The 27,225-nt window shown below is 41.9% G+C and overlaps 1 protein-coding gene across 1 annotated transcript in view; it reads left to right on the forward strand.

The window, feature by feature from the left end:
• Window positions 1-27,225, forward strand: part of PAPSS1 (3'-phosphoadenosine 5'-phosphosulfate synthase 1) — an 81,420-nt gene that overhangs the window by 42,953 nt on the left and 11,242 nt on the right. Inside the window, exons 10-11 of the mRNA XM_087826223.1 lie at window positions 9,547-9,815; window positions 22,977-23,206. Coding sequence (XP_087682349.1) covers window positions 9,547-9,815; window positions 22,977-23,206 — 499 coding nt within the window. The remainder of the gene's footprint in view (window positions 1-9,546; window positions 9,816-22,976; window positions 23,207-27,225) is intronic.

Consider the following 27,225-nt stretch of genomic DNA (forward strand, 5'->3'; position numbering starts at 1 on the left):
CTTATTTTTTCTTTTCCCTAGGGTTTTTTCCTTACCTCTCTCTTGCTCCTTCCCTCCTGTTGGAGGAAGAACTTGGATCACCCCTGTGGGCTGTTCTCTTGTGCACATTGATATGAGCAGTTTTGCTCTGCCGGCCATTCTGTAGCTGGAAGGGTTGAGAGGTCTTTCATACCCACACCAGTGGTTGCAAGGTGGTGCGGTTCCAGATGGCTGCTTCTTTGAATCACTGGTGGTTGATCACTGTCTTGGGAAGAAAGAATGAATTTCACTTAAGCCAAGTAAGAGCCAGTAAGTATTTATTGCACACAGAACACTGGTGTCCTGCCAGGTTACAAAGGAAAAAGTTGACATAATTCCTTTGAGGCTGGTATGTGGTAGCACAGTGTTGAATAAATCTAAGAAAGCTTTGTAGAGCTGTTGAACTAAAAAGGTTTTTGAATGAATGGATAGAGACATTGGACCGATATCTTAGGCAAAGTTGGGAGTGATGCGTGAGAAAGCTGGGACTGAAGCAGATGGTCTGTCTGTGAGGCACTAGGCTTTCTTGACCGTAAATAGCAGTGAGCTGGAGATAGTGTGATCTGAGGTTGGGGGAGGAGTGGCTGTCCGTCAAGTCAGAGCACCCTCCGATGAGGTTCTGAACATGATTTAACAAAGTGAGTGTTTAAAGAAGGTGGTCAGGGTTAAGGGAACCCATAGGAATGTTGTGACATCCAGGGATTAGCAGTTCTGGGTAGTGTTACCAGTCCTGAGAGGGCGTGGGAAGGAAACTGTTTCTGAAGCCTAGTAAGAGGAGCCGTAGCTGTGAGGAGGGCTGTAGGGGCGGAAGCTAGTTGTAGGGGATGGAGCCACAGCCAGAATCAATCCTGAGGCAGGGTGCTAATGGTGCAGGAGCTCCTGCAAATTCTGTCGCCCTCCATCTTCTGGTTGCCTGCTAATGTCTCCCACCTTGTAGGCACACACACACCCGTCCCCCCACATGCACACACATGCACGGACGCACACACAAACATGCACACACAGGCACAAGACAGAGAATCGATGGGAAGTAGCCCAGAGCCCAGTTGGCAAGAAGCTTTACATTCCCCATTATTTTTTATTTAAATTTGAAAGCATTTCTAGTCTTATGACTGAAAAACATTTCATTGCTGCATACTTTGGGGTGTAAGAGTACCTGTTTGTGAAGAATTCTAATGGATATTTACCCAAGTGGCCTCTCTGTGTCTTACTGAATTTTCCCCTCAAAAGCAGTTTAAGTAAAAGAAATACTGGTAGTTTATGACAGTTCAGAGAGAGGCAGGGAGATCAAAGTCTTTCTTCCAGTTCTCTTCAGAGAACTCCTAGAGAGACAGACATTAAATGTCATGTGCTCACACACACCGTCTCTAACAACTCGAGAATTATTGTCAGTACTCTCTCGTTTAGCTTTTCTGTTGATTTAGGGGAAGCAGAAATACCCAATTTTAGAGCTTTGGGGTAGATAATGTGGCAGATATTAAAGCTTGAGTAGGACTGGAAGAGGAGACTTGTTAATTACTGCTGTATGTAGGACAGAGAGTTTCACAGAGAAGAAGTTGAAAGCTGGGAAGCAGGAAGATGTTGTAATTCTGGGTTCAGTGGTTGGGATGCATACCAGGGCTCCAACTGTGGGCTGGGAGCGAAGCACAGTTCTGAGGAATCGGGGGAAGGGTGGCGAGGAGCTAGGAGCGCTGCTTGCTTATCGCCTTATTTGTTGTGCAAAACAGTCCTGCCCGGTGCAGTGAAGTCATCCATGGGCACTCAGCCCAGAAATTGCAGAGCAGGGTTCATCCCAGGTTCTTTGCATGGTGCCCCACAGTGTCGGATGCCACAGTATTAGATTAGGCGACCCGTGTCCCATGCTCTCCAGGGAGTCTGCTCACTCTCTCCCTACCATCAGGAAATGCTGGTGGCCGCAGTTTGCTTGCCCTGCCGCACATCCGCACTTGCTCAGAAGAACCTTCTCCACTTTCTTCTTCCCCTTCCACCTGCTGGAAGGAAAGAGTCAGGTCGTGCATGTTTCCATAATGTGTTGGCTCCTAGTCTAGATGGTGTCCAATCCAGAGGAAGTGGGGACGACCTATACTACTGGCTGTTTCTTTATGTGGAATGAAATATAGCAAAAGGAATGGGTTTGGGGGGCTAGACTTGTGTTTGGCTTGCGATGTGACTAATAGTGAAGGTGGAAGAAATGAGGGAGGGGTGCGGGGCAGTAATGAGCAGTAATATTGAAATGATTTTGATAATGTCTCTAAACTGCTGATTTGGAAGGTCAGGACTCAGAGAGGCAGCTAACAGGAGCCATCTGTATGTGCAGAGTAATTGGATCCAGGTGAAGGGTGAGTTTCCTGAGGAGTATGTAGGGAAAGAATGTCATCGGACCCAGCAGTGAACCCTGTTGCTCTGAGAGGACTACAAGATGTCAGAAACCGGAGATTACACCGGAATGGCCAAACAGAATATAAAATGTCATACATATCTGATTAGAACGGTGTAAAAATGCATGCACGAGGAGAACACCTAGACTATGCAAAAAACCCAAACCAGCTATATTTGGATAGTGCATTTGTGGGTGATGTTTCTAAATTTTCTTCAGTGTTTTATGGTTTTTACTTTAAAAAGTAAAGAGCTCAGTCGGACGTGGCTCAGCAGTTGAGCATCCACCTAGGATCCAGGAGATCTCAGTTCGATTCCTAGTCAGGGGATGTGCTGGGGTTGCCGGCTCGATCCCCAGTCGGGGTGTACAGAAGGCAGCCAATCACTGATGACTCTCTCATCATTGATGTTTCTATCTCTCTCTCTCCCTCTCCCTTCCTCTCTCTGATATCAATAAAGATATTTTTTTTAAAAAAAGTAAAGATACAGATAAAATAGAAAAGGTTGGTGCCATGGTTAGCAGGCCCAAGTCTATGGGGAAAGTGGAGTAATTTTTTTTTAATGCTAGGAGCAGTGGAGAGGTCAGGAACATTTAAAATAGGAAAGTGCCTTTGGGTTTGGCAGGAGTTGCATGCTGTGGGACAGAGCAGGAAGGAATGGGTCCAGCCCTGTGATTTTCTTCCATCACTTCATCCTCACACAGTCACCGGCCGTGTCTTCTGAAAACACCTAGATCTCATCATGTCCTGTCCCGTTAAAGGAGGTATAGTATTCCTTTGCACATGTGCTTATTTTCTGGTTAGCGAATGTTTGCTTCTCTGACTGGATTGTGAGCTTCTGGGGGCACGGCCCGTTTCCCAGCTGCCTCAGGACAGCACGTCTAAAGTGGACTTTTCATCTTGCCCCAGACGGCTTTCCCCCTGCTCCTGCCCCTGTGGCAGCTGTGGCGGCAGGACACGGGCGGAAGACCAGCGAGTGGACACGTCTTGTGCAGAGGCGGCGAAGGGTGGATGCGCACTGGAGCGAAGAAGGGAGAGCTGCGGGTGAACTGTAGGGAGCACGCGCTTCATTGCCGGCGGAGGGCGGGGCGAGGAAGGGGCCTAGGCCTCTGGGCTGAGCAGTGGTGCTGTGCCCCCAGAGGGTCTGGAGGAGGACCAGCGAGGTGCAGGAGGCTGGGAGGGGGCCAGTCCGAGGTGTGTATGGGGCGCTAAGAGGCAGTGGGGAGATGGCCTGGAGCGCAGGGTAGGGTTTTGTCAGCAGATGCACATTTACTAGTCCAGTTGCTAACTCAGACTAGTGACCTCAGGCGGCTGGGAGCAAGGCAGGGAGAGTGCTGAGGGGCAGGGCAGTGCCTGTCTTTGCTGTCGTCACGGTGGGACCCGTTCAGCAGTGTGTAGGTTGTCTTTTAGAGGAGCCTGTCCGGGTCCTGGGGGAGGAATAGATTTTAGTGGATGGAGAGAATGGAAGAGTTGGTGGAAGCTTTATATGGAAACGTGGGAACATGTGTCTCAGCAATAGTCATCTTCTGTTTTGCTGTCTCTTCACTCTACCCACTTACTTTCTGCTCTCCCCCGTCAGCCCTGCACAGTCCTGTTAGACTAGTTTTCTGTAAGACACTACTGGTTAACTCACGAATCCTGTTGTGTACACTGTGTCCTTCCTAACCTGGCATTCAGTATTCTACATGGTCATCTTGTGCCAGGTTTTAAATCCATCTTTGGCACAATGGATGATCCTGTGTTCCTCAGACACACCTCTGCTCTTCTGCATCCACACTTTGGTTCACATCAGCTGGCTTGGTTGGAATGCTGATTTTTATCAGCCACATTTCATTTGTCTTTCAGAGGTCGGCAAACTCCAGCCTGCAGGCCAAATCTGTTCCACCTCTGGTTTTTGTAAATAAAGTTTTATTGGAAAACTGCCGCATTCACTTGTTTTTGAGTCTGTGGCTGTTTTTGCGGCACCATTGATGAGTTGCTCAGAAACCCCACATGACCTGCAAAACCTAAAATATTCACTCTGGCTCTTAAAGGAAACGGTCTGCTTTTTATTCACGGCTTCGGCAGCTTTGCAGTGTGCTTTCTACAAGTCAAGATTATGGAATACCTGGCTCTCAGGAATGGGTGCAGAGGGCTAGAAAGCAATGGAAATCCTAAATGTTAATATTAAATTGCAGTCATCTTGCGGATCATCTCCCATTTTCAAACATATCGAAACCATCATTTTAGGTAAAGCAGTCTTAAACTAAGCCATAAGGAATTATAAGTGAGAAGGCGAGTATTTTACACTGATTATGGTGTGACAGTGGGGGAAATCACTGTTCTTTAGAAAGTGGGGGTGAGAATATGAGACAGTAGTGAAAGTTGTTGTATCAGAGGCCCCAGGATTGCAGTGGCCCATTACTCTTTTATTCTTGATGGAAAATTGGTGGAAGAAAATTTAATAGTGCTGCATATTGGGTTATGTTAGTTGGGACAGTACCCTGGGAAGGTAGCCTGCAACGGACCAGGTGCTCCCATTACAGTGTTCATTCACGGAAGTTCTCTAGCGGAGAAACCAGATGGTCGGGGTGAAGGTACAGCCTGGAATGACAGGCCCTTAAAGCCATTCGTGTAATTCATTGATAAATAGTTACAAGGAATTGAAAAGACCAGAAATTTAAGAAAGGCCTCACTCTGTTGGCAAGAAAGGAATGGGCAGACAGATCAAATGATCATTGGATTTCTGAGTACAACTGATAGTAAGGAAAGAATTCTATCTGGAAGAAGTTTTGGCAGCAAAATCCTTTATCTGTTTCTAATGTGAACTTTTAATAAGTCATCCATCTTAACTTTATCTGTTAAATGTCCAGTGTGGAGCTAGATTAATTCTTTTTGGAAAGAAAGCCTAGGAAGATAAATTATTAAAATCTGTGAAATATGTGTATTTGAGACAGAATTTATTTTTTATGTTTCCTTTTGCACACCCTGTCATATAAAGAATCCTGCTAAATGGCTATTTTACAAAATCAGATTTGACCTGATTGAAGTCTAGGAATGTAGTCATCATACACCTGAGATGTATTAACCAAGGGTCATGTTCAAAGATAGACTCCTGTTCCTGATTAAAGAGAACACAGGCTGTGTCCAGCATGGAGCTATCACTCCCTCACCTTGGAAACGCTTGGTGGGAGTAGAGTTCATGCTGCTGTGGACCTTGAGCCACCAGTGGAACAGTGGGTTCACTTTCCTGACGGGAATTTTTAGGGGTGTGTGCGTGTGTTTAAGGAATGAATTGTCTTAAGGAACTTCGATTTATTGAGTGACTCCACTGTGCATCTCACCATGCTCTGTATTTTATATTATTTAATCTTCATAACAGTAACCTTAGTGTCATCTCCATTTCAAAGCTGTAGAAAGTGAAGATAGCTAGCAACTGGTAGTTCTAGGCTTTGAAACCATTAATATTCTTTTTCAAAGCATTGCTCCTTCTCTTTTAAAACTTGTTATTATGGGAAATTTCAAGCATCTACTACTTATATTTGTAAGTAGAGATAATAGTATAATGAACCCTGTGCACCTCTGAGCCAGCTTCAGTAGTTACCACTCTTGGCTGCTTGTTTCACCTGTACCCCTCCCCAACCTGCATGTTATTCTAAAGCAAATCTCAAACCCCATGTCATTTCACCTAAATATTTCAGTACGTATTTCTTAAAGGTAAGGACTTTTAAAAGCATAGCCACGATACCACTATTGCACCTACATAATAATAATAGCTTCTTATATTATCCAATAACCAGTCAGTGTTCAAGTTTCTAATAATTTTAAAATAGTCACTTTTTTTTTTACAGTTTGAATTGGATCTGAATTAAGATCTACATAGTGTAATTGGTTCATATGTTTCTTGTCATAATTTTTTACTTTGTGTTTTAACTTTTTATTTTGAAGTAATATTAAATTTCAAGAAAAATGGCAAGACTAGTACCAAGAACTCCCATATATTTTTAACCCAGATTCCATAACTGTTAACATTATATTTTATTTGCTCTTTCAGTCTGTTTGAAAGTTGAAGACGTGATGTCTCATTACTCCTTAGTATTTCCTAAACATAAGGGCAGTTCCTACCTAACCACACTGTGCTCATCACACTTAGGAAAATAACATCAATGTACTGTCTAATCTGCATACTCCATTCAAATTATGCCATTGTCCTAAAAATGTTCTTTATAGCAAAACCAGCAACAACAACCTCTTCTCTTTGCCGTCTTTCCTTTCTGGTTCAGGATCTCATTCTCTTTCAGTCTGGAGCAGACGGGCCTTTGTTGTGTCTTTTATAAGTCATTTGTTTTGTGACTGCCTGTCAGCTTGGCTTCTCTGCTGTTTTCCCATGATTAGATTCAGTAGATAGATTCATCTTACCCATGTTTGATCAGGAATACTGTAGGAAGCAATGCTGAGTTCTCAGTGCGTCATGTTTGGTGGCTCACAGTTTTGATTTGTCCTGTTACAGATGAGGTTAACTTTTTTTAGCGTTAACTTTTATCACTGAAGATAGTGTTTGCCAGGTTTTCCTGCCGTAAAGTTAACAAATTATTTTGTACTTACAAGTATTTTGGGGCAGAGATTTTTAGACCATAAATATTCTGTTGTCATCAAACTTTTACCTGGTAGTTTTAGCACACTGCAAATACTGCCAAATGGTGAATTTCTAATTCCTTCATTCCTTTTACATTTATTAGTTGATGTTCCACCATAAGGTAGAATTTATTAGTTGACTTTCCACCATAAGGTAGAATTTCCACCTTCTCTCCCATTGGATATTCATTTATTTTATTCTTCAGGAACTCAAGGATTCCTGTTTTGCTTAGTGGCTTCCAATCCATCACTATTACTTGCTTTGATGTTTAGCTTGTTCTGGGTGCGCCAAACTGGTTGCTTTGTCCTTTTGACGTGTCCCCATCATTCTCTGAGCACTCCTTTTCTTTAGGACACAAAAGGTGTGTCAGCTCATGTTGTACAGTAGGTCTTCAGATAACTTCAGGGTCATTTCATTGTAACGATGAGATGTAGGAACTTAACTCTCGTTTAAGCCAATTAACCTATGTTAACATTGGTTTCATGATATGTCGCTTTACGACGTTACGTGAGGCCTTACAGTGCTTTCCTTGCCTCAGTCCTGGAATTGGCCATTTTGCCAAGGATCCCTGATTTATTTAAGTGGGGAATGGTAAATACCAATCTAAATAGAATACAAAATTTGGCTATAGTTTGGCTCATTGCCACTGCAGAGTTGTTGCTTGTAGGACCTTTCAGTGGACAGAACTAATAAATACGCATAAACTCATACACATTTATATCTGTCCCTGTGTCTGTCTATGTAAACAGCTGAAAACCATGAAGTCACACTGCTTTCAATTATAATCCAATACCAAGTGTGTTTTCCGCTCTGTTTATGCCTTCCTTCCCCTATGGTAAGAATCCTGGCTTCTGTTGTTATTCTCAGTGCACTTATTTGATGTACCTCCCTACGTGTAAGCAGTGCCCCAGGCACACGGCTGTCTTCTACGCCTCGGCCTGTTGACCTGAACCATGAAAGTGTCTCCTTGGTCCTGGTGCTGCAGGCTTGTGCTGGGCCAGCACCTTTCCTCCCTGTGGTACAAGCCTGGACCACCCCTCCTCTTCCCCACCCCAGACCTTCCCATCAGTGCAGCAACTCACATCAACCCAGGAGCATTAATGCTTAGTGAGTGTCTCTCTCACGATTCAAGGCAGTTTATAAAGAACGGGGAGCATAAAGGGAAGGAAGGACGGGTGAGAGAACTAAGCCGAATGTGTGAGAGATTTAGGCCAGAATCAGTATGTCGGCTTAAGTTCAGGCAGTAATTCCCTAAATGGAGGGATATTAATATTCATATTAATGTCAGGAGAATGTCAGTCATTCTTCATCTCTTCTTTTTTGAAGAACTGGAGTATATTAGAGTCACAAAGTAAAATTGCTTCTTGGTCTTGGGAGCAGGAGTTATAGAGTTCTACTTGATGGTCAGAAGAACATTTTGGAATCTTTTTATATCATATAGAGAACAAAATTTGAAGTGAATTCAGAGGGATAGAAATGCTTTTAGGTCTGTACCCCTCCTCCCATCTCCTAAAACGGAGTCATTTGAAATGCTCATATATTTGTATCACGATTTTCTTGTTCTTTGTACCTTATGTCGTATCAGTTATTTCTTGGGTGAAAACCAGCCTTGTTCATGTATAAAAGGCAACTTGAGGAACTTCAAAGCATCACGCTGTAAATCTTGGAGTATCAGAGGATGTGACAAAAAACCCTGGTCAAGTAGGTGCCACAATTTTCCTCCTGGGCCTTTGTCATGGGATAAAAAAGGGTTCAAATTGAGAACAGATTGAAGAAAATGTCGTACTATTTGGCTTAAAATCATTCGGGGCGGGGAAGATGTTCCTCTCTCTGAGTCAAGCTGGATTAGCGTGGCACAGTGCTGTACCAGATGTTGTGAAGGAGATATAATATAGAGCTTCTCTAAGTGGGTTGTCAGTCTGTTCTGTGAGATTGCTCTATGACCCCAAAGAACCATGCCTTCTAAGAAAGGTCTCCTAATAGGAAGTAAGGGTTGTAAGCTGGAGATACAGAGTTAATTAATCTAGCAATTTTCATCGTTTGGGTAATAGCAGTGGCCCTTGTAAGGGATGTTGGTGTTGCTCAGCTGTAATCCAAAATCTCAACCTAGCATCATAAAGCCAGATAGAGTGCCAAGAATTATAAGTTTCCCTACCTTACTGTCTTCTTTTAGTAAAGCAGTATCTTCAGTCCTACAGAGGAAGAATATATATCCATGTAAGCAGCTGAACCAGGATACTAGGACCCAGAAGTCTGATTGTTATTCTCAAGTTTCCCGTGAACGCAGAAAGTAATTGTTATAAACCCACCACTGTTACGTTACACATTCTCAAGCATGTGGGCTTTGTAGAGGAAGAATGCAGTAGAAGTATAGGTCATGTTGGCCTGGTCAAAGCAGTACATGTTTCTCACAAGTTTCTGATTTCAGTGATGAACGTTTGCTTAATCCTAAGCATCACGCTTCAAGAATTGTTTATCCTTTGCAGGGTAATCTGTTGGAAATATGCTACTCTGAACTCTACAAATTCTTTTTTTCAGATGCTGTCTTTGCATTTCAATTACGCAACCCAGTGCACAATGGACATGCTCTATTAATGCAGGACACCCACAAACAACTGCTAGAGAGGGGCTACCGGCGCCCTGTCCTCCTCCTGCACCCTCTTGGTGGCTGGACCAAGGATGACGATGTTCCTTTGATGTGGCGTATGAAGCAGCATGCTGCAGTGCTGGAGGAAGGCGTCCTGAACCCCGAAACAACGGTGGTGGCCATTTTCCCGTCTCCCATGATGTATGCTGGACCCACTGAGGTAGATGGCTTTTCAGATTTTCACTGCAGCAGTGTTAAAACTGCTCTTATTAACACAGCTTGTGCCAGCAACAGGCCTGTCTGATCTGTAGGGCTATTGCTCACGTTGGATGTGCCCAGAGTACTCTCCTGCTCTGCCAGGGATGTTCTCTAGGGGTGGGAAAGGGCAGGCGGGAGGGGCATGTTTTTCTTGCTTTTCTTGCAGTCCTTGGTCCCAGTTGTGGAGCAAGTTTTCTGCAGACAGACGGTGTGGTGATCTTGGGAAGGTGTGATACAGGTGCCTCTTGTAACTGCTAGCCATGTTACAGACACAGCTCAGACAATGCTGATCTATCTGATTTTGTTCTGATTTTTTCTTCTGAATTTTGGAAGGGCCAAAGGTATTTTAGTAGGAGGAAAAGCATGGTATCTTAAAACATTCAGGGGACATTCTGCATCTGTTCTCTCAGAGTCAGGAAGTTAAAATCTCTTCTTGATATTGGGTAGGAAAGGGTTCTGCAGTTCTACTTAGGGGTCAGAAAGGATATTTTGAGATCTTTTTATAACTTTATATAAAGAGGACTTATTTTGGTTTTTGCTTCAAGGCAGAGTAGGCTTTCAAAACATACTTGTTGAATGAATGAGTGTAAGTCAATGAATGACCTAAAACACAGCGCGGGAAATTCCTAGCCAGCTTCTTGTTGAGTGTTCAAGATAGAGAGTGGAACGCATTTATTACTGCATTCTTTTTCATCTCCATCTTGAAGGGAGATGAATTTACTTAGATTTATCTGGTAGGAAAACCCTTTTGGAAAGGATTAAATAATTTAGTTGTATATACCCTGTGATGTCTTCCTCAAAAAAAAAAAAAGGAAATCCAAGCATATTTGGCTATTCTTTGGGATCCAGCTTAAAAAATTTTATTGGAGCTTAGTTGTAGGGTTGTATACTCTTTTACCTCTTGCCAAGAAAAACAGGCAAACAAAAAACTACAATCACAGCAAGTTGAAAGATTAAAATTATTTAACTCTCCTCTTGGATCCAACCAAAGTAATGCAGGTAAACCTCTCACATTCTTCCTTCTTCGTTGGTATAAAATATTCAGGAGTATTGGGTAGTGAGTGCCCTGGAGACCACCATGACCTTTAGTTTTTAAATCTCAAAGAGGAGCTAAATTGTTTTGGAAATAAAGGAACAATTTTGTTACAATAATTCCCCAACCTCTCCTTTGATGCTGTCTCCATTATCTTCATCTCCATCGTCATCATCATCATCTAAAGAGAATCATTTGGATGAATGGTTTTCAATGAGGAAATGACCCAGATGAGTTTAGTGTCAGAAATGGGTATATGATAAGTAACCTTACTAAAAGCCAAATAGGAAAGTGAAGGAACTTACCTTCCCTCTTCAGAGCCTCTTTGTCTTCTTTGTGTTTCTTATTGTCTGTCTTAAAGGGGAAGAGATAGGACATAAAAGGTGGGAATGAGGGGACAGATAAATAATAAATGCAGACAGCTGTAATGAATCCTTTCTTGAGAGAACACCACAAAGGGTGAAGCCTGCTGTTTTACCTACATTAGAAAGATTCTTATGTTTTCTGATTTCAGAGCAGGCTATATTTCTACAGGAAGACTCAAAGGTGGAGCTACCTAAAGGTACCTTTGGGGTGATTGCATTTTGGCTTACCTGAGAGTCTTCCTCCTTGCAAGGCAAAGGTGACTAGTTGATAAGCTGGCTGCAGGAGGCTTCAGGTTGGACTCCCATTGTTGCCCACAAGAGCATGGCAAGGAAAACAATAGAAGACCGTTGTTGCTGAGGCCAGGCATGGATGTGGGCCTGGTTTTCCACCAGTTGGTTTTCCACCTTAGGTTAGCCATTTCTGGGCTATGTTAAGTGCCCAGTGAATGATTATTTAAGGGATGCCCAGGAGGTGGGACTGAATGTTCTTTAAAATTCTGCCCCATTCAGATCATTTTCTATTTTCTTATTTTCTTTTAACTTCTTATTGAAGTATAATGCACATCAGAAAAGGCACACATTTCATAGATTTACAGTACAGTGAATTTTCCCCATTTCATCACAGTCATACAATTAGCACCCCAAGTTTTTAAAAAATACTATTACACCACCCTGGAAGTTCTCTTCCTTCCTGCTCCTATTCATTACCTGCCCTTCCCCCAGGAGCCATCACTGCCCTCACCTTTCACATCATGAATCCAGTTTGCTTGGGTTGCGGTCTGGATACTCTGGGAAACGCTCTGAGAGGGAGATTAGGATTCAGGAAATTTATTAAGGAGAGTCCTTGGGGTCAGTGTTTGTGGGAGGAAAGGAAAGGAAGGGAGCAGGGCTGGGCAGCGGCATTCCGTCTTAGTGGAAGCCTACTTGATCCCATGTGGAGCTCTGGCAAGGCCTTCAGAGATGTTCCAAGTTACGTAAGAAATAGGCAGCTATACCCCGCGTTGGCCGGTGACTGGCTGCTCAGGGAAGGGTGGGCTTTGCTCTGCTGCTCTTTGAGAGGCAGTTTCTAAAGAGGGTGGACAGCTGCTGGGATGACCTGTCCTTCCCAAGGGGGATCTGGGCCTCGCAGCACAGCATCCCGTCCCGCCTGTTCTAACACTTTTTATAACCAGAATTATATACTCTCTTGTGTCTGGCTTCTTTCACTTCACATCTTGTTCGTGAAACTTGCCCCTATTGCTGTGTGTAGTTAGTTGCAGGTTGGTCATTCTCAGTACTGTGGAGTGTTCCCTGTGATGGGCAGTTTCTAGTTTTTTGCTGTCTTATTAAGAGTAGTGCCGGTCTGAAGTTTCAGTGCATGCCTTTTAGTGGGCGTTTCTGTGGTATACCTGGGAGTAGAATTGCTGGGCCTTGGGATTACGTTCATTCAGCTTTAGTGGATGCTGTCCGTCAGTTTTCCAGTGGGCGGTACTATCTTACCCTCCCATCAACAGTGTCTTTCTTCACCTATACTTTTTCATTTTAGCCATTTCTGTCCTCTAACCCAGACTGGTTATTTAACCAAGCATTTTGTAATACGTTTACTATTTCTAAACCAATTTAAAAAATGTTTTCATTGAACCAGTTTCACTGAAGAGGAAACGGAGCATAGTAAATGAGTTGTACTTATATACAGTGATTGAGAAACAGAGTATAAGCATAGCCCATTTTTACTGCACTCTTACTCTATGTGCCAGGCAGTATTTCATGTGCTTTACATGTATTAGCTAACGTAATCCTTAGAACAACACCAAGGGGAGGTACTATTACTATTCTCAGTTTAAAGGTGAAGCAACTGAGATAGAGAGGTGAAGAAACTGAGAGATGCAAGAAGTTGTTCTATGGATAGTCTGGCCCCATAGCCATGTGTTTAACTTCCACAGAATGTTTTTAATCTTATTGTATAATAGTAAAACATTTAAAAAATATGTGGTCACATATTTTTTGAAAACAGCGTGGAAATAAATTATTAAAATCTTCTGTAGGTGTTCCAAAGTAGTGAGTTAGGATGGCCCTAGCCGACATGCTTAGAGGTAGACTCCCTAGTACAGTGGCTTTCACTTATTCTGTGATTGTGATAGCCTGGCGTTGCGGGTTCTGATGTTCTTCATGTAATCTCTACAGGCGTACCTCGGAGATATCATGAGACCACCACAATTTAATCTCGCAATAAAGCAAGCCACATGAATATTTTTGTTTCCCAGTGCATATAAAAGTTATGTTTACACTATGCTGTGGTTTATTAAATGTACAATAGCATTATGTCTAAAAAACCCAATGTATGTAACTTAATTAAAAAGTACTTTATTGCTAAAAATGCTAACCGTCATCTGATCTTATTGGAAAATGGCGCTGATAGACTTGCTCAACACAGGGTTGTCACAAACCTTCAGTTTGTAAAAAACACACCAAACAACCCACAGTATCTGTGAAGCACAGTAAAAGAAAGTGCAAGAAGACGAGGTATGCCTATATTTTTGCTTTTTGTGCTCTTATAGCCCCCTCTGGGTATTAGTAATATCTGACTGGTTTTGTTGTGAGGAGTGAATGGATAATGTAAATCACTGAACACATTGCCTAGCTCGTGATAGTACGTGGTAATTAATATCAGCTGCCTTAGAAACAATAGCAAAGTACTCTGCCTCGAGTTCTCAACATCCCTAGGGCCCTGTACGCATCAAGGGAGCTGCCTGTACCTCAAGGCTGCCTGTCAAGCAGTGTGAAGTCCCAGGATTTTGGTTTTGACAGAGCCTGCAATGACCTTCTCCCTAACAAACTTCATGTCAGGGCATGTACGTCCTCTGATTCGGAATGTCCTTTGGTGTTTCACAGTATATAAAAAATATGAAAGTCACTAATAAATAATGAAAGGAAAATGCAAATAACTACTCTTCGAATGCCTTTGTATGTGTCACACATTGAACAGATTCTTTGCATACATTGTATAACCCCATCCCCACAGCAGCTCAGTAAGATAGGTTGTTTGTTTTTTTTTAAATATATGTTTTTATTGATTTTAGAGAGAGAGCAAGGGAGAAGGGGAGAGAGAAAAACATCATGAGAGAGAAACATCACTCAGCTGCCTCCTGCATGCCCGTCACTGGGGATTGAGCCCACAACCTGGCTTGTGCTCCAACTGGGAAATCCAAGTGGCAACCTCTCGGTGCACGGGATGATGCTCCACCAACTGAGCCACACTTGCCAGGGTGTGAGATAGGTTTATTCCCATTTACAGATGAGGTTAATGAGTCAGAGGGGCCATGTAACTGTGGTCGTCAGAAAATCAGAGCAGGACAGTAGTTAGAATGGTGAAACTAGATTTTATTCAGGATCTATTCTAATAGAGGAAAAGAGACTGCAGGATAGAACTGGGCTCATTTCTGAATATGGCATGGACAGGCAACTGTGGAGGATTATACCCAAGAAGGGGGTGGGGGTTAGGGATGGAAAACTACTGAGAGGAAACATCGGAACTAAAGAGTCAAGGGGTGATTCTGGTTAAACAGACCTAGCAGGATTCTTGCTGAAAGCAGTCCAGTCTCATCAAATATCACTTGGGGGATGGTGGGAGATGAAGAATTCTCGGTGGACTGACTTAGCAAGATTTTTGCTACAGCTGGGCAGTGCGGGCCCTACAAGATGCACACTGAACTTTGGGGCCTTGAAGGCTTCAAAGAGCTTGACTAGAGTTAGGTCAAGGAGCGAGTCTTTGTCAGATCCTACAACCAGCAAGACACGGGTGGGATGGAAACTCAGGCCTGTGTGTTCTTTTCACCAGTGATCCTGGCTGTCTGGAAGCCTCTAAGGGGTCTGTGTCTTGGCAGTTGATAGGAAGGGAAAGCATCTGGGTACCTGCTCAGAGTTCTCAGTTTTTTAGAGGTAAATAGGTACCTTAAAGTTGTACCTGTCTATTGGTCTCTGCCTAGAGTGTCAGTTACGAGCCTAGAGGTGCTGTTCTTATCAGGAAGCATCAGATCTGGTGCGTGAGCAAAAGGCATAATTTAACTTCTGAACTTTTAAAGAAGGAACTGTAGAAATTCTAGTAAACATCTTCATATTTTAAACCATTAAGCATTTTAATGCTTATCACCTGGCAGGATTTAAACTCTGAGATTGAGTGGTTTATGAAAACTATCCATTTCTTTTTCTCAAGCGCCTCGCTCGTTCGAGTTACTTGGCTTATTCACAGCCTTAAGTGAATTTTTTTTTTGTAATAAACAAAAAAGACACCACTCATTTGTGTAGCTTTTCCAGTGACATCAGGAAAAAGCCTGCCAGTAATGCTTATTTGCCAACTAATAATAATAAAATAAAAACAGTGACTCTTTAATCATTTTCTGTAGGTCGTTTAGAAGGCATTGGTACCAGATTTGTTTCCCTCGCACAAATGCTTCTCAGAACAGTGAGCAGCTGTCAAGCCTGTTTGGCTATCACCAGGATGTCACTGATTTTCCAGTCTGTAAAGATTTAATGGCTTGATTCCTAAATTGCATTTTAGGAATTGGGTGGGTGGGGGTCAGCAGGTGGAAGGAGAGTTGCTTTTCTGATGCTAAAAAGGTGTTACATAGGCACATTTATATTTCTGTGAGGTACTGATTGACTGTAGAAGTTGTGTTCTTCAACTGGGATAACTTTTCTGGGAAGCGATTTGGTAACTTATAGCTGAGGTCTTAAAATTGCATGCTTTTTGGCCCGTCTTTCTCTTCTTAAGGAAATAATCAGATCTCTTAATGTATTTACATCTCAGTCCCCAATTTTCCTTTTCTCTGTGTCCATACAACCCCCTGTGGTGGTCTCATCCAGTTTCCTGCTTTAGATAGCTCTATGCCGATGATACTCAAATATCTATGTGTAATTCATACCTCTTTTCTCAACTCCAAACCCATATATCCAACCACCTTGAATGTCTAACATATAGCTCAAATTTAACATGCCTAAAATGTTAATTGCTTCATTTTATCCCTCCTAATCTGCTTTATCTTTAGCTTCCCCCAGCTCAGGGAATCACAGTTCCTTCAGGGACCTAGGAATCATCATTCTCTCTCATAACCCCGTGCCTGGTTTGTCCACAGAAATGCCGTTCCTTCCACTCTCAAAGTATATCTAGACTTCCACTTCTGGTCATGGTGGAGTAGTGGATACCGGGCTTGCCCTCTTGCTGAAAACAATTATAAAATTGATTAAAGAGTGTGAAACGCCTGTTTGAAGCATTGGAAAACAGACTGTGCGCAGGAATGTAATCCCGAGAGGTGGGAAGCACACACAGTGGAGCCCATGTTTCTGGGCCTGCGGTAGGTTCCTGACCACAGCACAGATGTAGGAATCGAGGTGAAACATGGTGCTCCTGCTGAGCGGAGGAGGCAGAGCCTGGATTTGGGGGCTGCTGGAGCAGCCGAGACCTGCAGAGTGCTTACTGGAGAGGAGGTCGAGGCACAGAGTAGAGGCACCAGAAGGCCATGAGGATGCTCCCCAGGGTTCCTTCACTGCATTTGTGCAGGGCAGGACTCAGCGAGGCGCGAAGGAGAGTGGCTGTAGTAATTTAGAGTGCAGTGAGGATGCTAGAGGTTGGGGTATATAGTGTTGGAAGATGATTTTCCAGTCCATCTCAAGTGGAGTGACCTTGTTAACATCCCAGGCATTGAACTGAGACACCAGAAAAACATGCCTTAAGAGTAAAGGCCAACCCTGGCTGGTGTGGCTCAGTTAGCTAAGCATCGTCCCATGTACTGAAAGGTGGCCAGTTGGATTCCAGGTCAGGGGACATGTCCGGTTGCAGGCTTGATCCCCGGTAGGGGACGTGCAGGAGACAGCTGGTCAATGTTTTTTTCTTTTCCTCTCTCTCTCAAAATTAAAAAAAATTAAAAAGGGGGCAGTGCTAAAAAAAAGAGTAAAGACAACCCTTTACTGTATACCCTAGACAGTGTATTTGTCTGGGTCCCATTAGGAGGTGGGAATTGCACAGAATTTGAATAGGGGAAATCTAAAGAATTATTAAACTTCAGTAGGGGAATAACTAAAAATGTAAAGTGACCTCTAAAGGGTACCCTGGGGTTGAGGGAGATTACCAAAGGAAGGACAAACTTGTAAAAGGGATCCCTTCCCTAAGGGTTGGCCCCAGACCTCGTTGAAAAAGGTAGGGTTTTATCCCAGTGGACGATGGAGAAATTCAGTGGGTTGCCTGGACCACAACTGATTCACAGAAGCCGGAAAGCAGGACACAACCCTCTGCACAGGCTAACTGAGGCTGACAGACTGGTGCCCAGAAGGGGTCAGGGTGAGCGCACTTGTGCCAGAGAAGTGCACAGTGTGTCATGCCCGTGTTGAGGAGGGTGCAGGAAACAGCCCTCTGGGCACAGGTGAGCCCAGGCTGGTGGGTGGGGAACAGAAGGGAATCAGGGAGCTCTGCTGGTGGGAGGCTTGGGGTGCACCAGTGTTTGCATTAGGAGGACTGCGGCAAGGTGGTCACTGGTTCAGGCTAGGGCTTTGAGGTTGTGAAGGATTATGTACTTTGGGCTTGCTCATGGACCAGATGCCACCAGTTATCTCCATACGCAGGCACCACTGACACCCTCTTCCTTCTACAGTGTCCCTATGATGCCCTCTACTGATAAAACTTAAAGAGAAATGCTTCAGGAGTTCAATCCATTATCTCAGGTACTGAAGGGTGAATTTGGAGTTGAGAGGCAGTAGATTGATAGATGGCATAAGAAGTTAGACCTGCCCTGGCTGGTGTAGCTTAGTTGGAGTGTTGTCCCATACACCGAAAAGTGGTGGGTCAGTCCCTGTCTGGGCATGTACGGGAGGCAACCAATCCATGTTTCTCTCTCACATCGATGTTTCTGTCTCCCCCTCTCCCTTTGTCTCTCTAAACCAATAAAAAGCGTATCTTCTGCTGAGGATTTAAAGAAAAAAAGGTAGACCTGCCCAACAAGGCTTGCAACCAAGTCGCAGAAAGACAAGAAGAGGTGCCAGTAAATTACCTCCTTAAAACAAACCATCCACAGGTCCAGCATACAGCAATAAATTACTGGAAATAGGAAGAAACAGGAAAGTGTGATTTATAATGCAGAATAAAAACTGTCACTGAAAACATACCTTGAGATGATGCTGATGTTAGAATTACCAAATAAGAGCATTAAAACCTTTTAGAGAAAAATAGGGTCTATGGATGGGGAGTCTCAGAAAAAAATGGAAACTAAGAAAAACCAACTGGAAAGTCAGGGACTGAAAAAGTATCTGAAATGAAAACACTTATTGGATGGACTTAAAATCGGACTAGATTTGGCAGAAGAAATGGTCAGTGAGCTAGAAGCCAGACTAATAGAAATTACTAGGAAAAAAAGAAAGAAAATTGGTGGGGAAAGTGAACAGAGTCTCAGTGACAATGGACAATATCAAGCCATCAAACACATGTAATTGGAGCTCTGAGAGGAGGAGAGAGCTCCTGAGAAGAAAAGGTTTTGAAAAAATGGTCAAAAGTTTTCCGAAATGGGTGAAAAACATCAACCTAAAAATTCAAGACCCCTCCAATCTTAGAAAAAATAAATTCAAAGGAAATCACACTTAAACACATAGTACTCAGTCTTCTGGAAATGAATGATATAAAGAGGAACCTGGAAAGCAGAGTGATGGGGAGGGAGAGCTGAAGAGGGAACATTAGGGAAATCATAGGAATGATGTCTAACTTCTCAGGAGCAATGCAAACTGCAAGCAGTGGATTAGGAACATTAAGAAAAACAAGCAAAAAAATTAAAAAATAAATCTGTTAATCTTCAATTCTGTTTTCTAGTAAAAATAAAGGCGGTGTAAGGACGTTTCTGATGAGTGAGAGTGGAGAATTTTATTAGGAAGGAAAGCTTTTCAGAAATCTTCCAGCAGACTTCCCGAGAGGCCCCATTATTTGCTCAGGTGCCCACACTATACGGGCTTCGTGGCAAGGAAGGCTGGGAGCGTAGGAACCTGGCATTTTCACCCTTGATGAAGTTTCTGTCACCCAGGCAAAGAGAAATCAGTTGTTGTGAGGCATCCAGCAGTGTTTGCCACATGTGAATTAAATTACTTTTATAATCAGAAAAAAAGTGGCAAAGCTATTTGTTGTTTGGTACATAGATGCAAGAAAAGCATAAAATAAGCCATTAGTTGTTACCTTGGCCATTGACCGATTCTTGGAAGGCTTTGTAGAAAGCTTTTGGACATCACCTTGTGTTTCTTCAGTATGTGTTCAGCATTCAGACATCAGGCTGGCCACTCACTGGGTATAAAGAGATAAGTAATACTTCTTGACCTCAGTCTGTGGGAGAGATAGGCAGCTCTTACTGGTTTTCAGTGACCATCTTCTATGCAGTGTGTCATCTTTTTCATAGAGCAAATAGATTTTCTTTAGAAGCACTGGTTAGGAAGCAATTAATTCAGATGGGATTGTCAGGAAATGTTTTTCAGTAACAGCAGCAATGCTTGTCCTTTATTGAGGGTCAGGTGCTGTCCAGAGTGCTCTCAAACCTCCCATCCATCTTATGTGTTAAGTCTTATCCTCATTTTTATAAATTCGGAAACAGGCTTACATAAGGAAATTGCCTAAGGGCATGCAGTTAGTAAGGGGCAAAATCAGGATGCAAATCTGGGGCAGCCTGACTCCAAAGCCTGTGCTTAACTGGATACAGCGATGGCTCTGGACTGCCTTGCATTCTCTTGATTAAAGCATATTACCTTTTCAGTAGGTTATAAGTTAACTCATACCAGGTATTCTTGGAAGAGTTAAATGTGTTTGGCTTATTCACGTCTGTTACAATTTTAAAAGTATTCTCAGGGAAACCATTCACTAAAATGTAAATTAAAATAATTCAGGTCACCTGCAGGAGAATGTTGACTCTTTGTTTGGTGTATTTACCTTTAATTTACTCAAGTAGTCCCTAGAAGTCCAAGAGCAATTTGATTGACTGGTAATTTTACAAGACAGATTTAGAAGTGGCCACTGCCACCAACCACATGCTCTGTGACCCTGTAAGGTGCTAATTTTTCTGGGTTTCAGTTTCCTCTCGATGTAAGAGGGTGGGAGGTGGTTGGATTAAATGATCTGAGCTTCCATTATATGAAAATTAAGCCATACTTGCCCAGTTTGTGGACCTTCTGGTACTTGAATGATTTAAATTTCTAGACGTACATACTTAATGAGCAAAAGTAAGTTCACTTGAATTCAGAGAACTTAGACTGCCCTTTTAGTTCAACGCTGTGTTGAACTAATTAATTTGCATGAGGCAGAAAAGATTTTTCGTTTAAGTCAAGTTGCAAAGTGGTTAACCGATAATATAATTCTGACCTCTAGATAAAAATTCTGAGTCTGAACTAGCAAAGGCCTTTTGTGTGACTGCTGTGAAGGGGCAGAGGGGAGTGAGCAGAATTTTCGTGAAGGGCAGACTCTGAGGGTGGGTAGAAAAAGAAGTGGCACACGTGGGGAACAAAGGTCGGTGAGCATCACGCTTTGCCATTTTGTTCAGACAGAATTATTGCAGCTCAGTGCATGCAGAATTAACACTATAGCAGAAAAGGGTGTAGTTACAGGATGTTGGGGGTCCTCTCAGTTCAGCTGGCAAATGGGGAGAGAACTAAGATGGCACTCAGGAGGCTCCTTAAGTTCCACAGTTGGAAGTGGCACACGTCACGTTGGTTCCCCTTCCTTGGGCCAGCACTCAGCCACGTGGCCACACGTCACGTTGGCTCCCCTTCCTTGGGCCAGCACTCAGCCACGTGGCCGCACCGCAAGGGAGGCTGGGAATTGTATTTAAGTTTGTGCCCAGGAAGGATAGTATATGGTATAGACACAGGTGTATAGAAAACTGAGTGAAAAAAATCAAGACAATTATTAACTCTTGGAAAAACAAACAGTTGTACAAGAAGGGGGATAAACTAAAGATAACAGCTAACATTTGCTGTGTATTACTCTGTACCAGGTACTGTTTGTTCTCTGTCCTTACATGTTTCATATATTAGTTTACTTAAAACATCTGTTTTTACTATAGGTGAATATTGATTTCAGCAAAAGCATATCAGTGTATCTTTTGGATAAATGGGATAGGGAATGAGAGTGGAGGAAAAGCCAAACATCATATTTTATAATAGGAAAAACAATGTGGAAATAATGTCTACAGTTTATAATGTCTGAAATTAAATAGTCACAACACGGCAGTGTGTGAATGTCATTTGGAAATAAAGAGGTAGATCTCAGTAGTAACAGTTGAAAAAAGGAACTCTGCAGCGTGACCAGTTCAGGTGTGGGGTGCTGGCCCTCATGCTAGTCAACTTTCTAAACATGTCTATAAATATACAAGTACCTGTTATAAGAGAAACTGTCAGGAGAGAGAAAATGAAAACGATGTGTAGTATTCATTATGTAGGCCTTATTTTCATTTGGAATAGAGATGGTTTTGTAAAAATCACTAAATAATGGAGCCTTACATGGAAAGAAAGGGAGCTAAAGACAGATTTCTAGACCTGGGTTTGCTCCATACTTTATTGGGCAAGTCACTTAAACTTTGGGTTTACTTCAAATTTTAATGAGTATGGTGATCTCGTACAGTTACTTTAACTTCTAAATTCTAGGTGTTAGACTGATTTTTGTTTCTAAACAATGTCTTAATGTGAAAGTATAGGCTTCAAAGCTGGTTTTGGATGCAGCCAGATGCTGTATTTAATTCTTACCTAATATCTTGGGTTGTAGTCACTTAGCTACGTGATTTTCTCAGTACCAGTTTATATAAGTAGTCAAATAATTTAGATCATTTTCATCCAGTAGTTTTTTTAACCTATGAAAGAATAACATAGAAAAAGTACGTAAGTCACAGTGCACATGCAGCTTAATGAACTTGTACAGTGAGTACAGCCTGGTTGCCAGCACCTGGCTCAGATAAAGAAACAGAACGTTACCAGGGACTCTTAGAACCGACATCAAGGTGGGTTAGGTACCAGCTCTTGTTTCCAAAATTGGTCAAAGGGTACAGACTTTCAGTTATAAACTGAATAAGTTCTGAGAACCTAACGTACATCAGGGTGACTATCGCTAATAATACTGTGCTGTGTACTTGAAATTTGCCAAGAGAATAGATCTTAAGTGTTTTCACCACACACAGAAAGGTAACTGTGAGGTAATGGATATGTTAGTTAATTTGATTGTGGTAAATATTTTGCTGTTATACATATATCAAGTCATTGTGTTGTATACTTTAAATATATACAATTTTATTTGTCAGTTTATCTGTCAATAAAGCTACAAAAACCACCGACCATTGCCATTATCCCAGAAGCCCCTTGCTGTTGCTTCCCTCAAAGGATCAACCACTGCCCTGATTTCTAACCCAGATTAGATTTTGAACTATTTATAAATGATCTCTTATAGTTGTATAAAATCATACATATAGACACAAACATACTCACATATTTCCTATAAGTAAAAAAATATAAATACGTGTGTATAAACACCTGTACTACACATTTATACTTTTAGATTTTATTTTTGAGGAGGAGGGGTTGCCCATTCTCATCTGGCTTCCCAAGGTTACTACATGTAAGTTTGTTGAGATTTCCTGCTGATAGATATGGATTGTATGGGGAATATATGCATTTATTATTCACTTACTCCTTCTAAGGACTGGTCGTAAAAGCATAGTGATCTAATTGAAAGCTGTTGTTCCAGGTCCAGTGGCACTGCAGAGCTCGGATGGTGGCAGGAGCCAATTTCTACATTGTTGGACGGGACCCCGCTGGCATGCCTCATCCAGAAACGGGGAAGGACCTGTACGAGCCAACTCACGGCGCCAAAGTGCTGACAATGGCCCCTGGCCTAATCACTTTGGAAATAGTTCCCTTTCGAGTTGCAGCTTACAACAAAAAAAAGAAGCGCATGGACTACTATGACTCTGAGCAGTAAGTTTTACATTCTCTGCACAGATCTATGAAATTCCTTGTGGTCTGAGCTGCTCCAGGGCTTTCATGTGTGTTCTTATCTTTTTTTTTTTTTTCTTAAATATATCTTTATTGATTTCAGAGACACTAAGGGAGAAGGGGAGAGAGAGAGAGAGAAACATCAATGATGAGAGAGTCATCATTGATCAGCTGCCTCCTGCATGCCCCTGACTCGGGATCGAGCCCGCAACCCGGGCATGTGCCCTGACCAGGAATCGAACCTCAATCTCCTGAATCCTAGGTCGATGCTCAAGCACTGAGCCAGGCCCAGCCAGGCTTGTTCTCATCTTTACAACAACTTTACCGAAGACAAGCTTCATCAAACCCATTTCAGAGGAAGGCAGACCAAGGAAACCAATGTCTCGATATTCCAGAAGTTAGAAATAAAAATTGAATCTGCTTTTGTGGTTCATGATTACAGGAATTTTGTCATGAAGTATTTAAAGGCAATATTGACATTTCTGTGTTCCCCATATCTACTGTTTCTTACTGAGCATACAGAAGTGGCCCAAGGGCTTAGTGATGATCATTACTGTGCCAAGCCCACGGAATCTCTGCAGTGAGAAAGAGTTTAATATTCTTGCAGTCACTATGTGACAGGCACTATCCTAATTATTTTACAGATATTAAATTAACCTTTCCCTGTAGCAATCTTATGGGATAGGTTGGTGCTGATGTTATCCCAGTATATAGATTAGCAGTAAGCTGAGGTGTTATTGTAGGTCAAATCATTGTAAAAGGTCAAGTAATTGCAAAAGAGCCAGTAAATGGCAGCCCAGCAGTTGAACCCACGCATGGTGGCTCCGAAGCTGGTGCTCTTGACCAGTAAGAGTGCAACTTCTTTCTTCAGAGATCTTGGGAGGAGCAAGATCTAACAGGCTTTTAATACACATTATTGGTAGTATTAAGAATGGATTTATCTGCCTTTGACTGAAGAAATTGTGTTAATTTCTGCCTGTAGATATCAGTAGGCACTACACTATAATTTAGAGTGGCATGGTGAGGCTTTAGGATCAGAACTCATGGGTTCTAGCCCACCCTTGCTGTGTGACGTGCCTGAGAGTCCTGCAGGATCTTTGGCCTTGTTTCTTTGTCTCTAGAATGATGGCCATGGACAAGGTGATCCCCTCCTAGCCCCAAATCTGCGGTTCTTTCCATGACCTACAGCACCTATTTTTATGTCTTAGTTTGTGCTTGTACATATGAATTGTTTTCTTGATTGCCGCTTATTGAGTATAATTACATCTGCTAATATAGTATACCTGCTTTTTTAGTACCAATTACAATTCATGTTCAGCAGATAGAACCGGTAATTATTTTTTATTTATGTTTTATCAGTGTCACCTCTACTGACAGGCACTAATTGAAAATTGACTGTAGTAACCTTTAATCTGAGAACTCTGTTTTTTTTCCATGGTAGTTTGCAGTTGACTCTGTATTCAGGGATGATCTTTACCCAACCCTGACCCTGTGTCTTCATTTGGTGTGGCCCATTTTGTAACAGTAGGGACAAAAAAGAAGAAGGAACCTTTTAGAAAATTAAAACATTCTCTTGTTTCTAAGAGGTACATAAATATGTCATTTAATTTCTTTGAGATAAATAAGTTGTCTGGGTAAAGAAAGACAGTTATCAGAGGTGTTTGTTGGCTTCTCATTTAATGACAATTCTGGAGAAAGTGCACAATTTTAGGTGATAGCAGGCTTTTCTGAGTGATGAACTGTAGCTAAAATACAGGAAAATCTTGAGTCAATGAAGTGAAAAGGTAATATAACTAGTGTGGGCAGGCATAAGAGAACTAAGTGTTCCTGTGGCCTTGGTGAGGGATTCAAGACCGGAGCAATTCTAGACTGTTAATTTCTGAACATCTGAAATGTGGCCCAGGTGCCAGTATACCTCTGAACCACACCATAAGAATTTGCAATAAACCAGAACATTTTTACCCATGTACAAAATCAGGGTTTGCCAACACCTAGAAATAGTTCTGAATTGTGGCATGTTTAGTCTTGTTTTGGCCTAAAAATGTATGTGTGTGTGCGTGCGTGCGTGTGTGTGTGCGTGCGTGTGTGTGTGTGTGTGTGTGTGTGTGTGTGTATATATATATATATATATATATATAGGTTGGGGCAAAAGTAGGTTTATAATTTGTATGGGAAATAATACAATAATAAATAATAATGCAAGAATAAACTCACTCACTGTAAATGTACTTTTGCCCACCCTGTATATACTAACATATATGTATTTGCACACTCTATGATTTCACTGTCAAAAACAAAAGGCAGCTATAAAACTGGCATACTAAGAGTTATAAAGACTATTTCTACCGAAGAGATGCTTTAGAAGCTTTCAAAAAAGAATTTTAAGAAAAATAAAAGCAATTATAGTAAACCTTGAACTGTATTACCACAAAAGGCGATTGAAAATGAAAATATAAATTAAATATTAAGGAAAGTAAAAAAATTTCAAATATAATTCTGTCCTTTTGTGGTTAAAATTATGCCGGGTCACCAACAGAGAATCTAACTTAGAGTAGTTCCCCCTTAACTGTAGTTTCCCTTTCCGTGGTTTCAATTACCCTGCTGTCAACTTTAGTCTGAAAACATTAAAGGTAAAATTTCAGAAATAAACAGTTCACAAATTTTAAATTGCACACCATCCTGAGGCATGTGATGAGATTTCACACCCTCTCATCCGCCCTGCCAGGGATGTTCATCTTCCCTTTGTGCAGCATATCTATGCTGTATCTGTTCCCTGCCTGTTAGTCACTTAGTAGCCGTCTCAGTTATCTGATTGACTGTTGCATTATCACAGTGCTTGTGGTCAAGGAGCCCTTATTTTACTTAATAATGGCTCCAAAGTGCAAGAGTAGTGATACTGGCAATTCAGATACGTCAAAGAGAAGCTGTAGGGTGCTTCCTTTGAGTGAAAACGTGAGTACAGTGCAGTAATATACTTCAGAGAGACCACATTTGCATAACTTTTATTACAGTATATTCTATTTTATTAGTTATGTTTGTTAATCTCTTGCTGAGCCTAATTTATAAGTTAAATTTTATCGTATGTATGTGTGTATAGGAAAAAACATGGTATACATAGGGTTCGGTATTATCTGAGGTTTCAGGCATCTACTTGGGGGTCTTGAGTGTCTATCCCTCTGATAAGGGGGGAACTACTGTACTTATTGTGGGGAGAAGCTGACTTTGGAAATTCTTTTGAAAGGTCCCCAGCATCGCCTTTCTTCAAGTTTATAAAACATAGTGTCAGAGATGGAGTGCTGGGCCAGGCAACTCTGCTTCTCACCCAGCATGCAATTTATTTGTTTCATTGTATACGAGATGTTTTGAAAGTAATGATCAGTCACTTATGGAGCAAGGAGATAAAAATAGAATTATTGAACCTAGTGGCCAAATACATAAAACTCAGGTGTGTTTCCATTATTACGAGTTAAGGAAACTAAAGAGAGATGGAGCTTTTCTTTTACATGTTCCTTGTGCCGCTCTGTTTCATTACTGTGGCTTCTTTGCATGATCAGCTGATTTAATCATACGCAGGACCCTAGGACCCATCTGTATGTAGTTAGTTGACTGATGTGCTGGGAGGCCCTTGATAACTTTCATGTTTCCTGTGTAGTATTGCTTTAAGTCTCTCTTTTAATCATTCAAAAGCTAAATAATTACATCAGTTCTCATAAGATTTTCCAATGATGAATTCTATATTAGTTGCACGAGTGGCTCATTTTCTTGGAATTTTTTTGAGTTAGCAAATCTTAATAAATTGTAACGGGAAACTTTAAAACTGCCTTAGTTTTCTAAATTTTTATATTGTGTTCAAATATAATTAAGTTGATGGGAGTATGTTGGAAAGTGGTTAAAATTTTGCGGAAAGGCAATAGTCTTTGATGTAGTGAGAAAACAGTTATTAATTATGCACATATGAGGTTGGCTTAGGTTTGATTAATGGGCATTACTCAATGCCAACT

This window comes from Miniopterus natalensis, chromosome 1 (assembly GCF_054644295.1).
Source record: "Miniopterus natalensis isolate mMinNat1 chromosome 1, mMinNat1.hap1, whole genome shotgun sequence".
Taxonomy (NCBI): Eukaryota; Metazoa; Chordata; class Mammalia; order Chiroptera; family Miniopteridae; genus Miniopterus; species Miniopterus natalensis.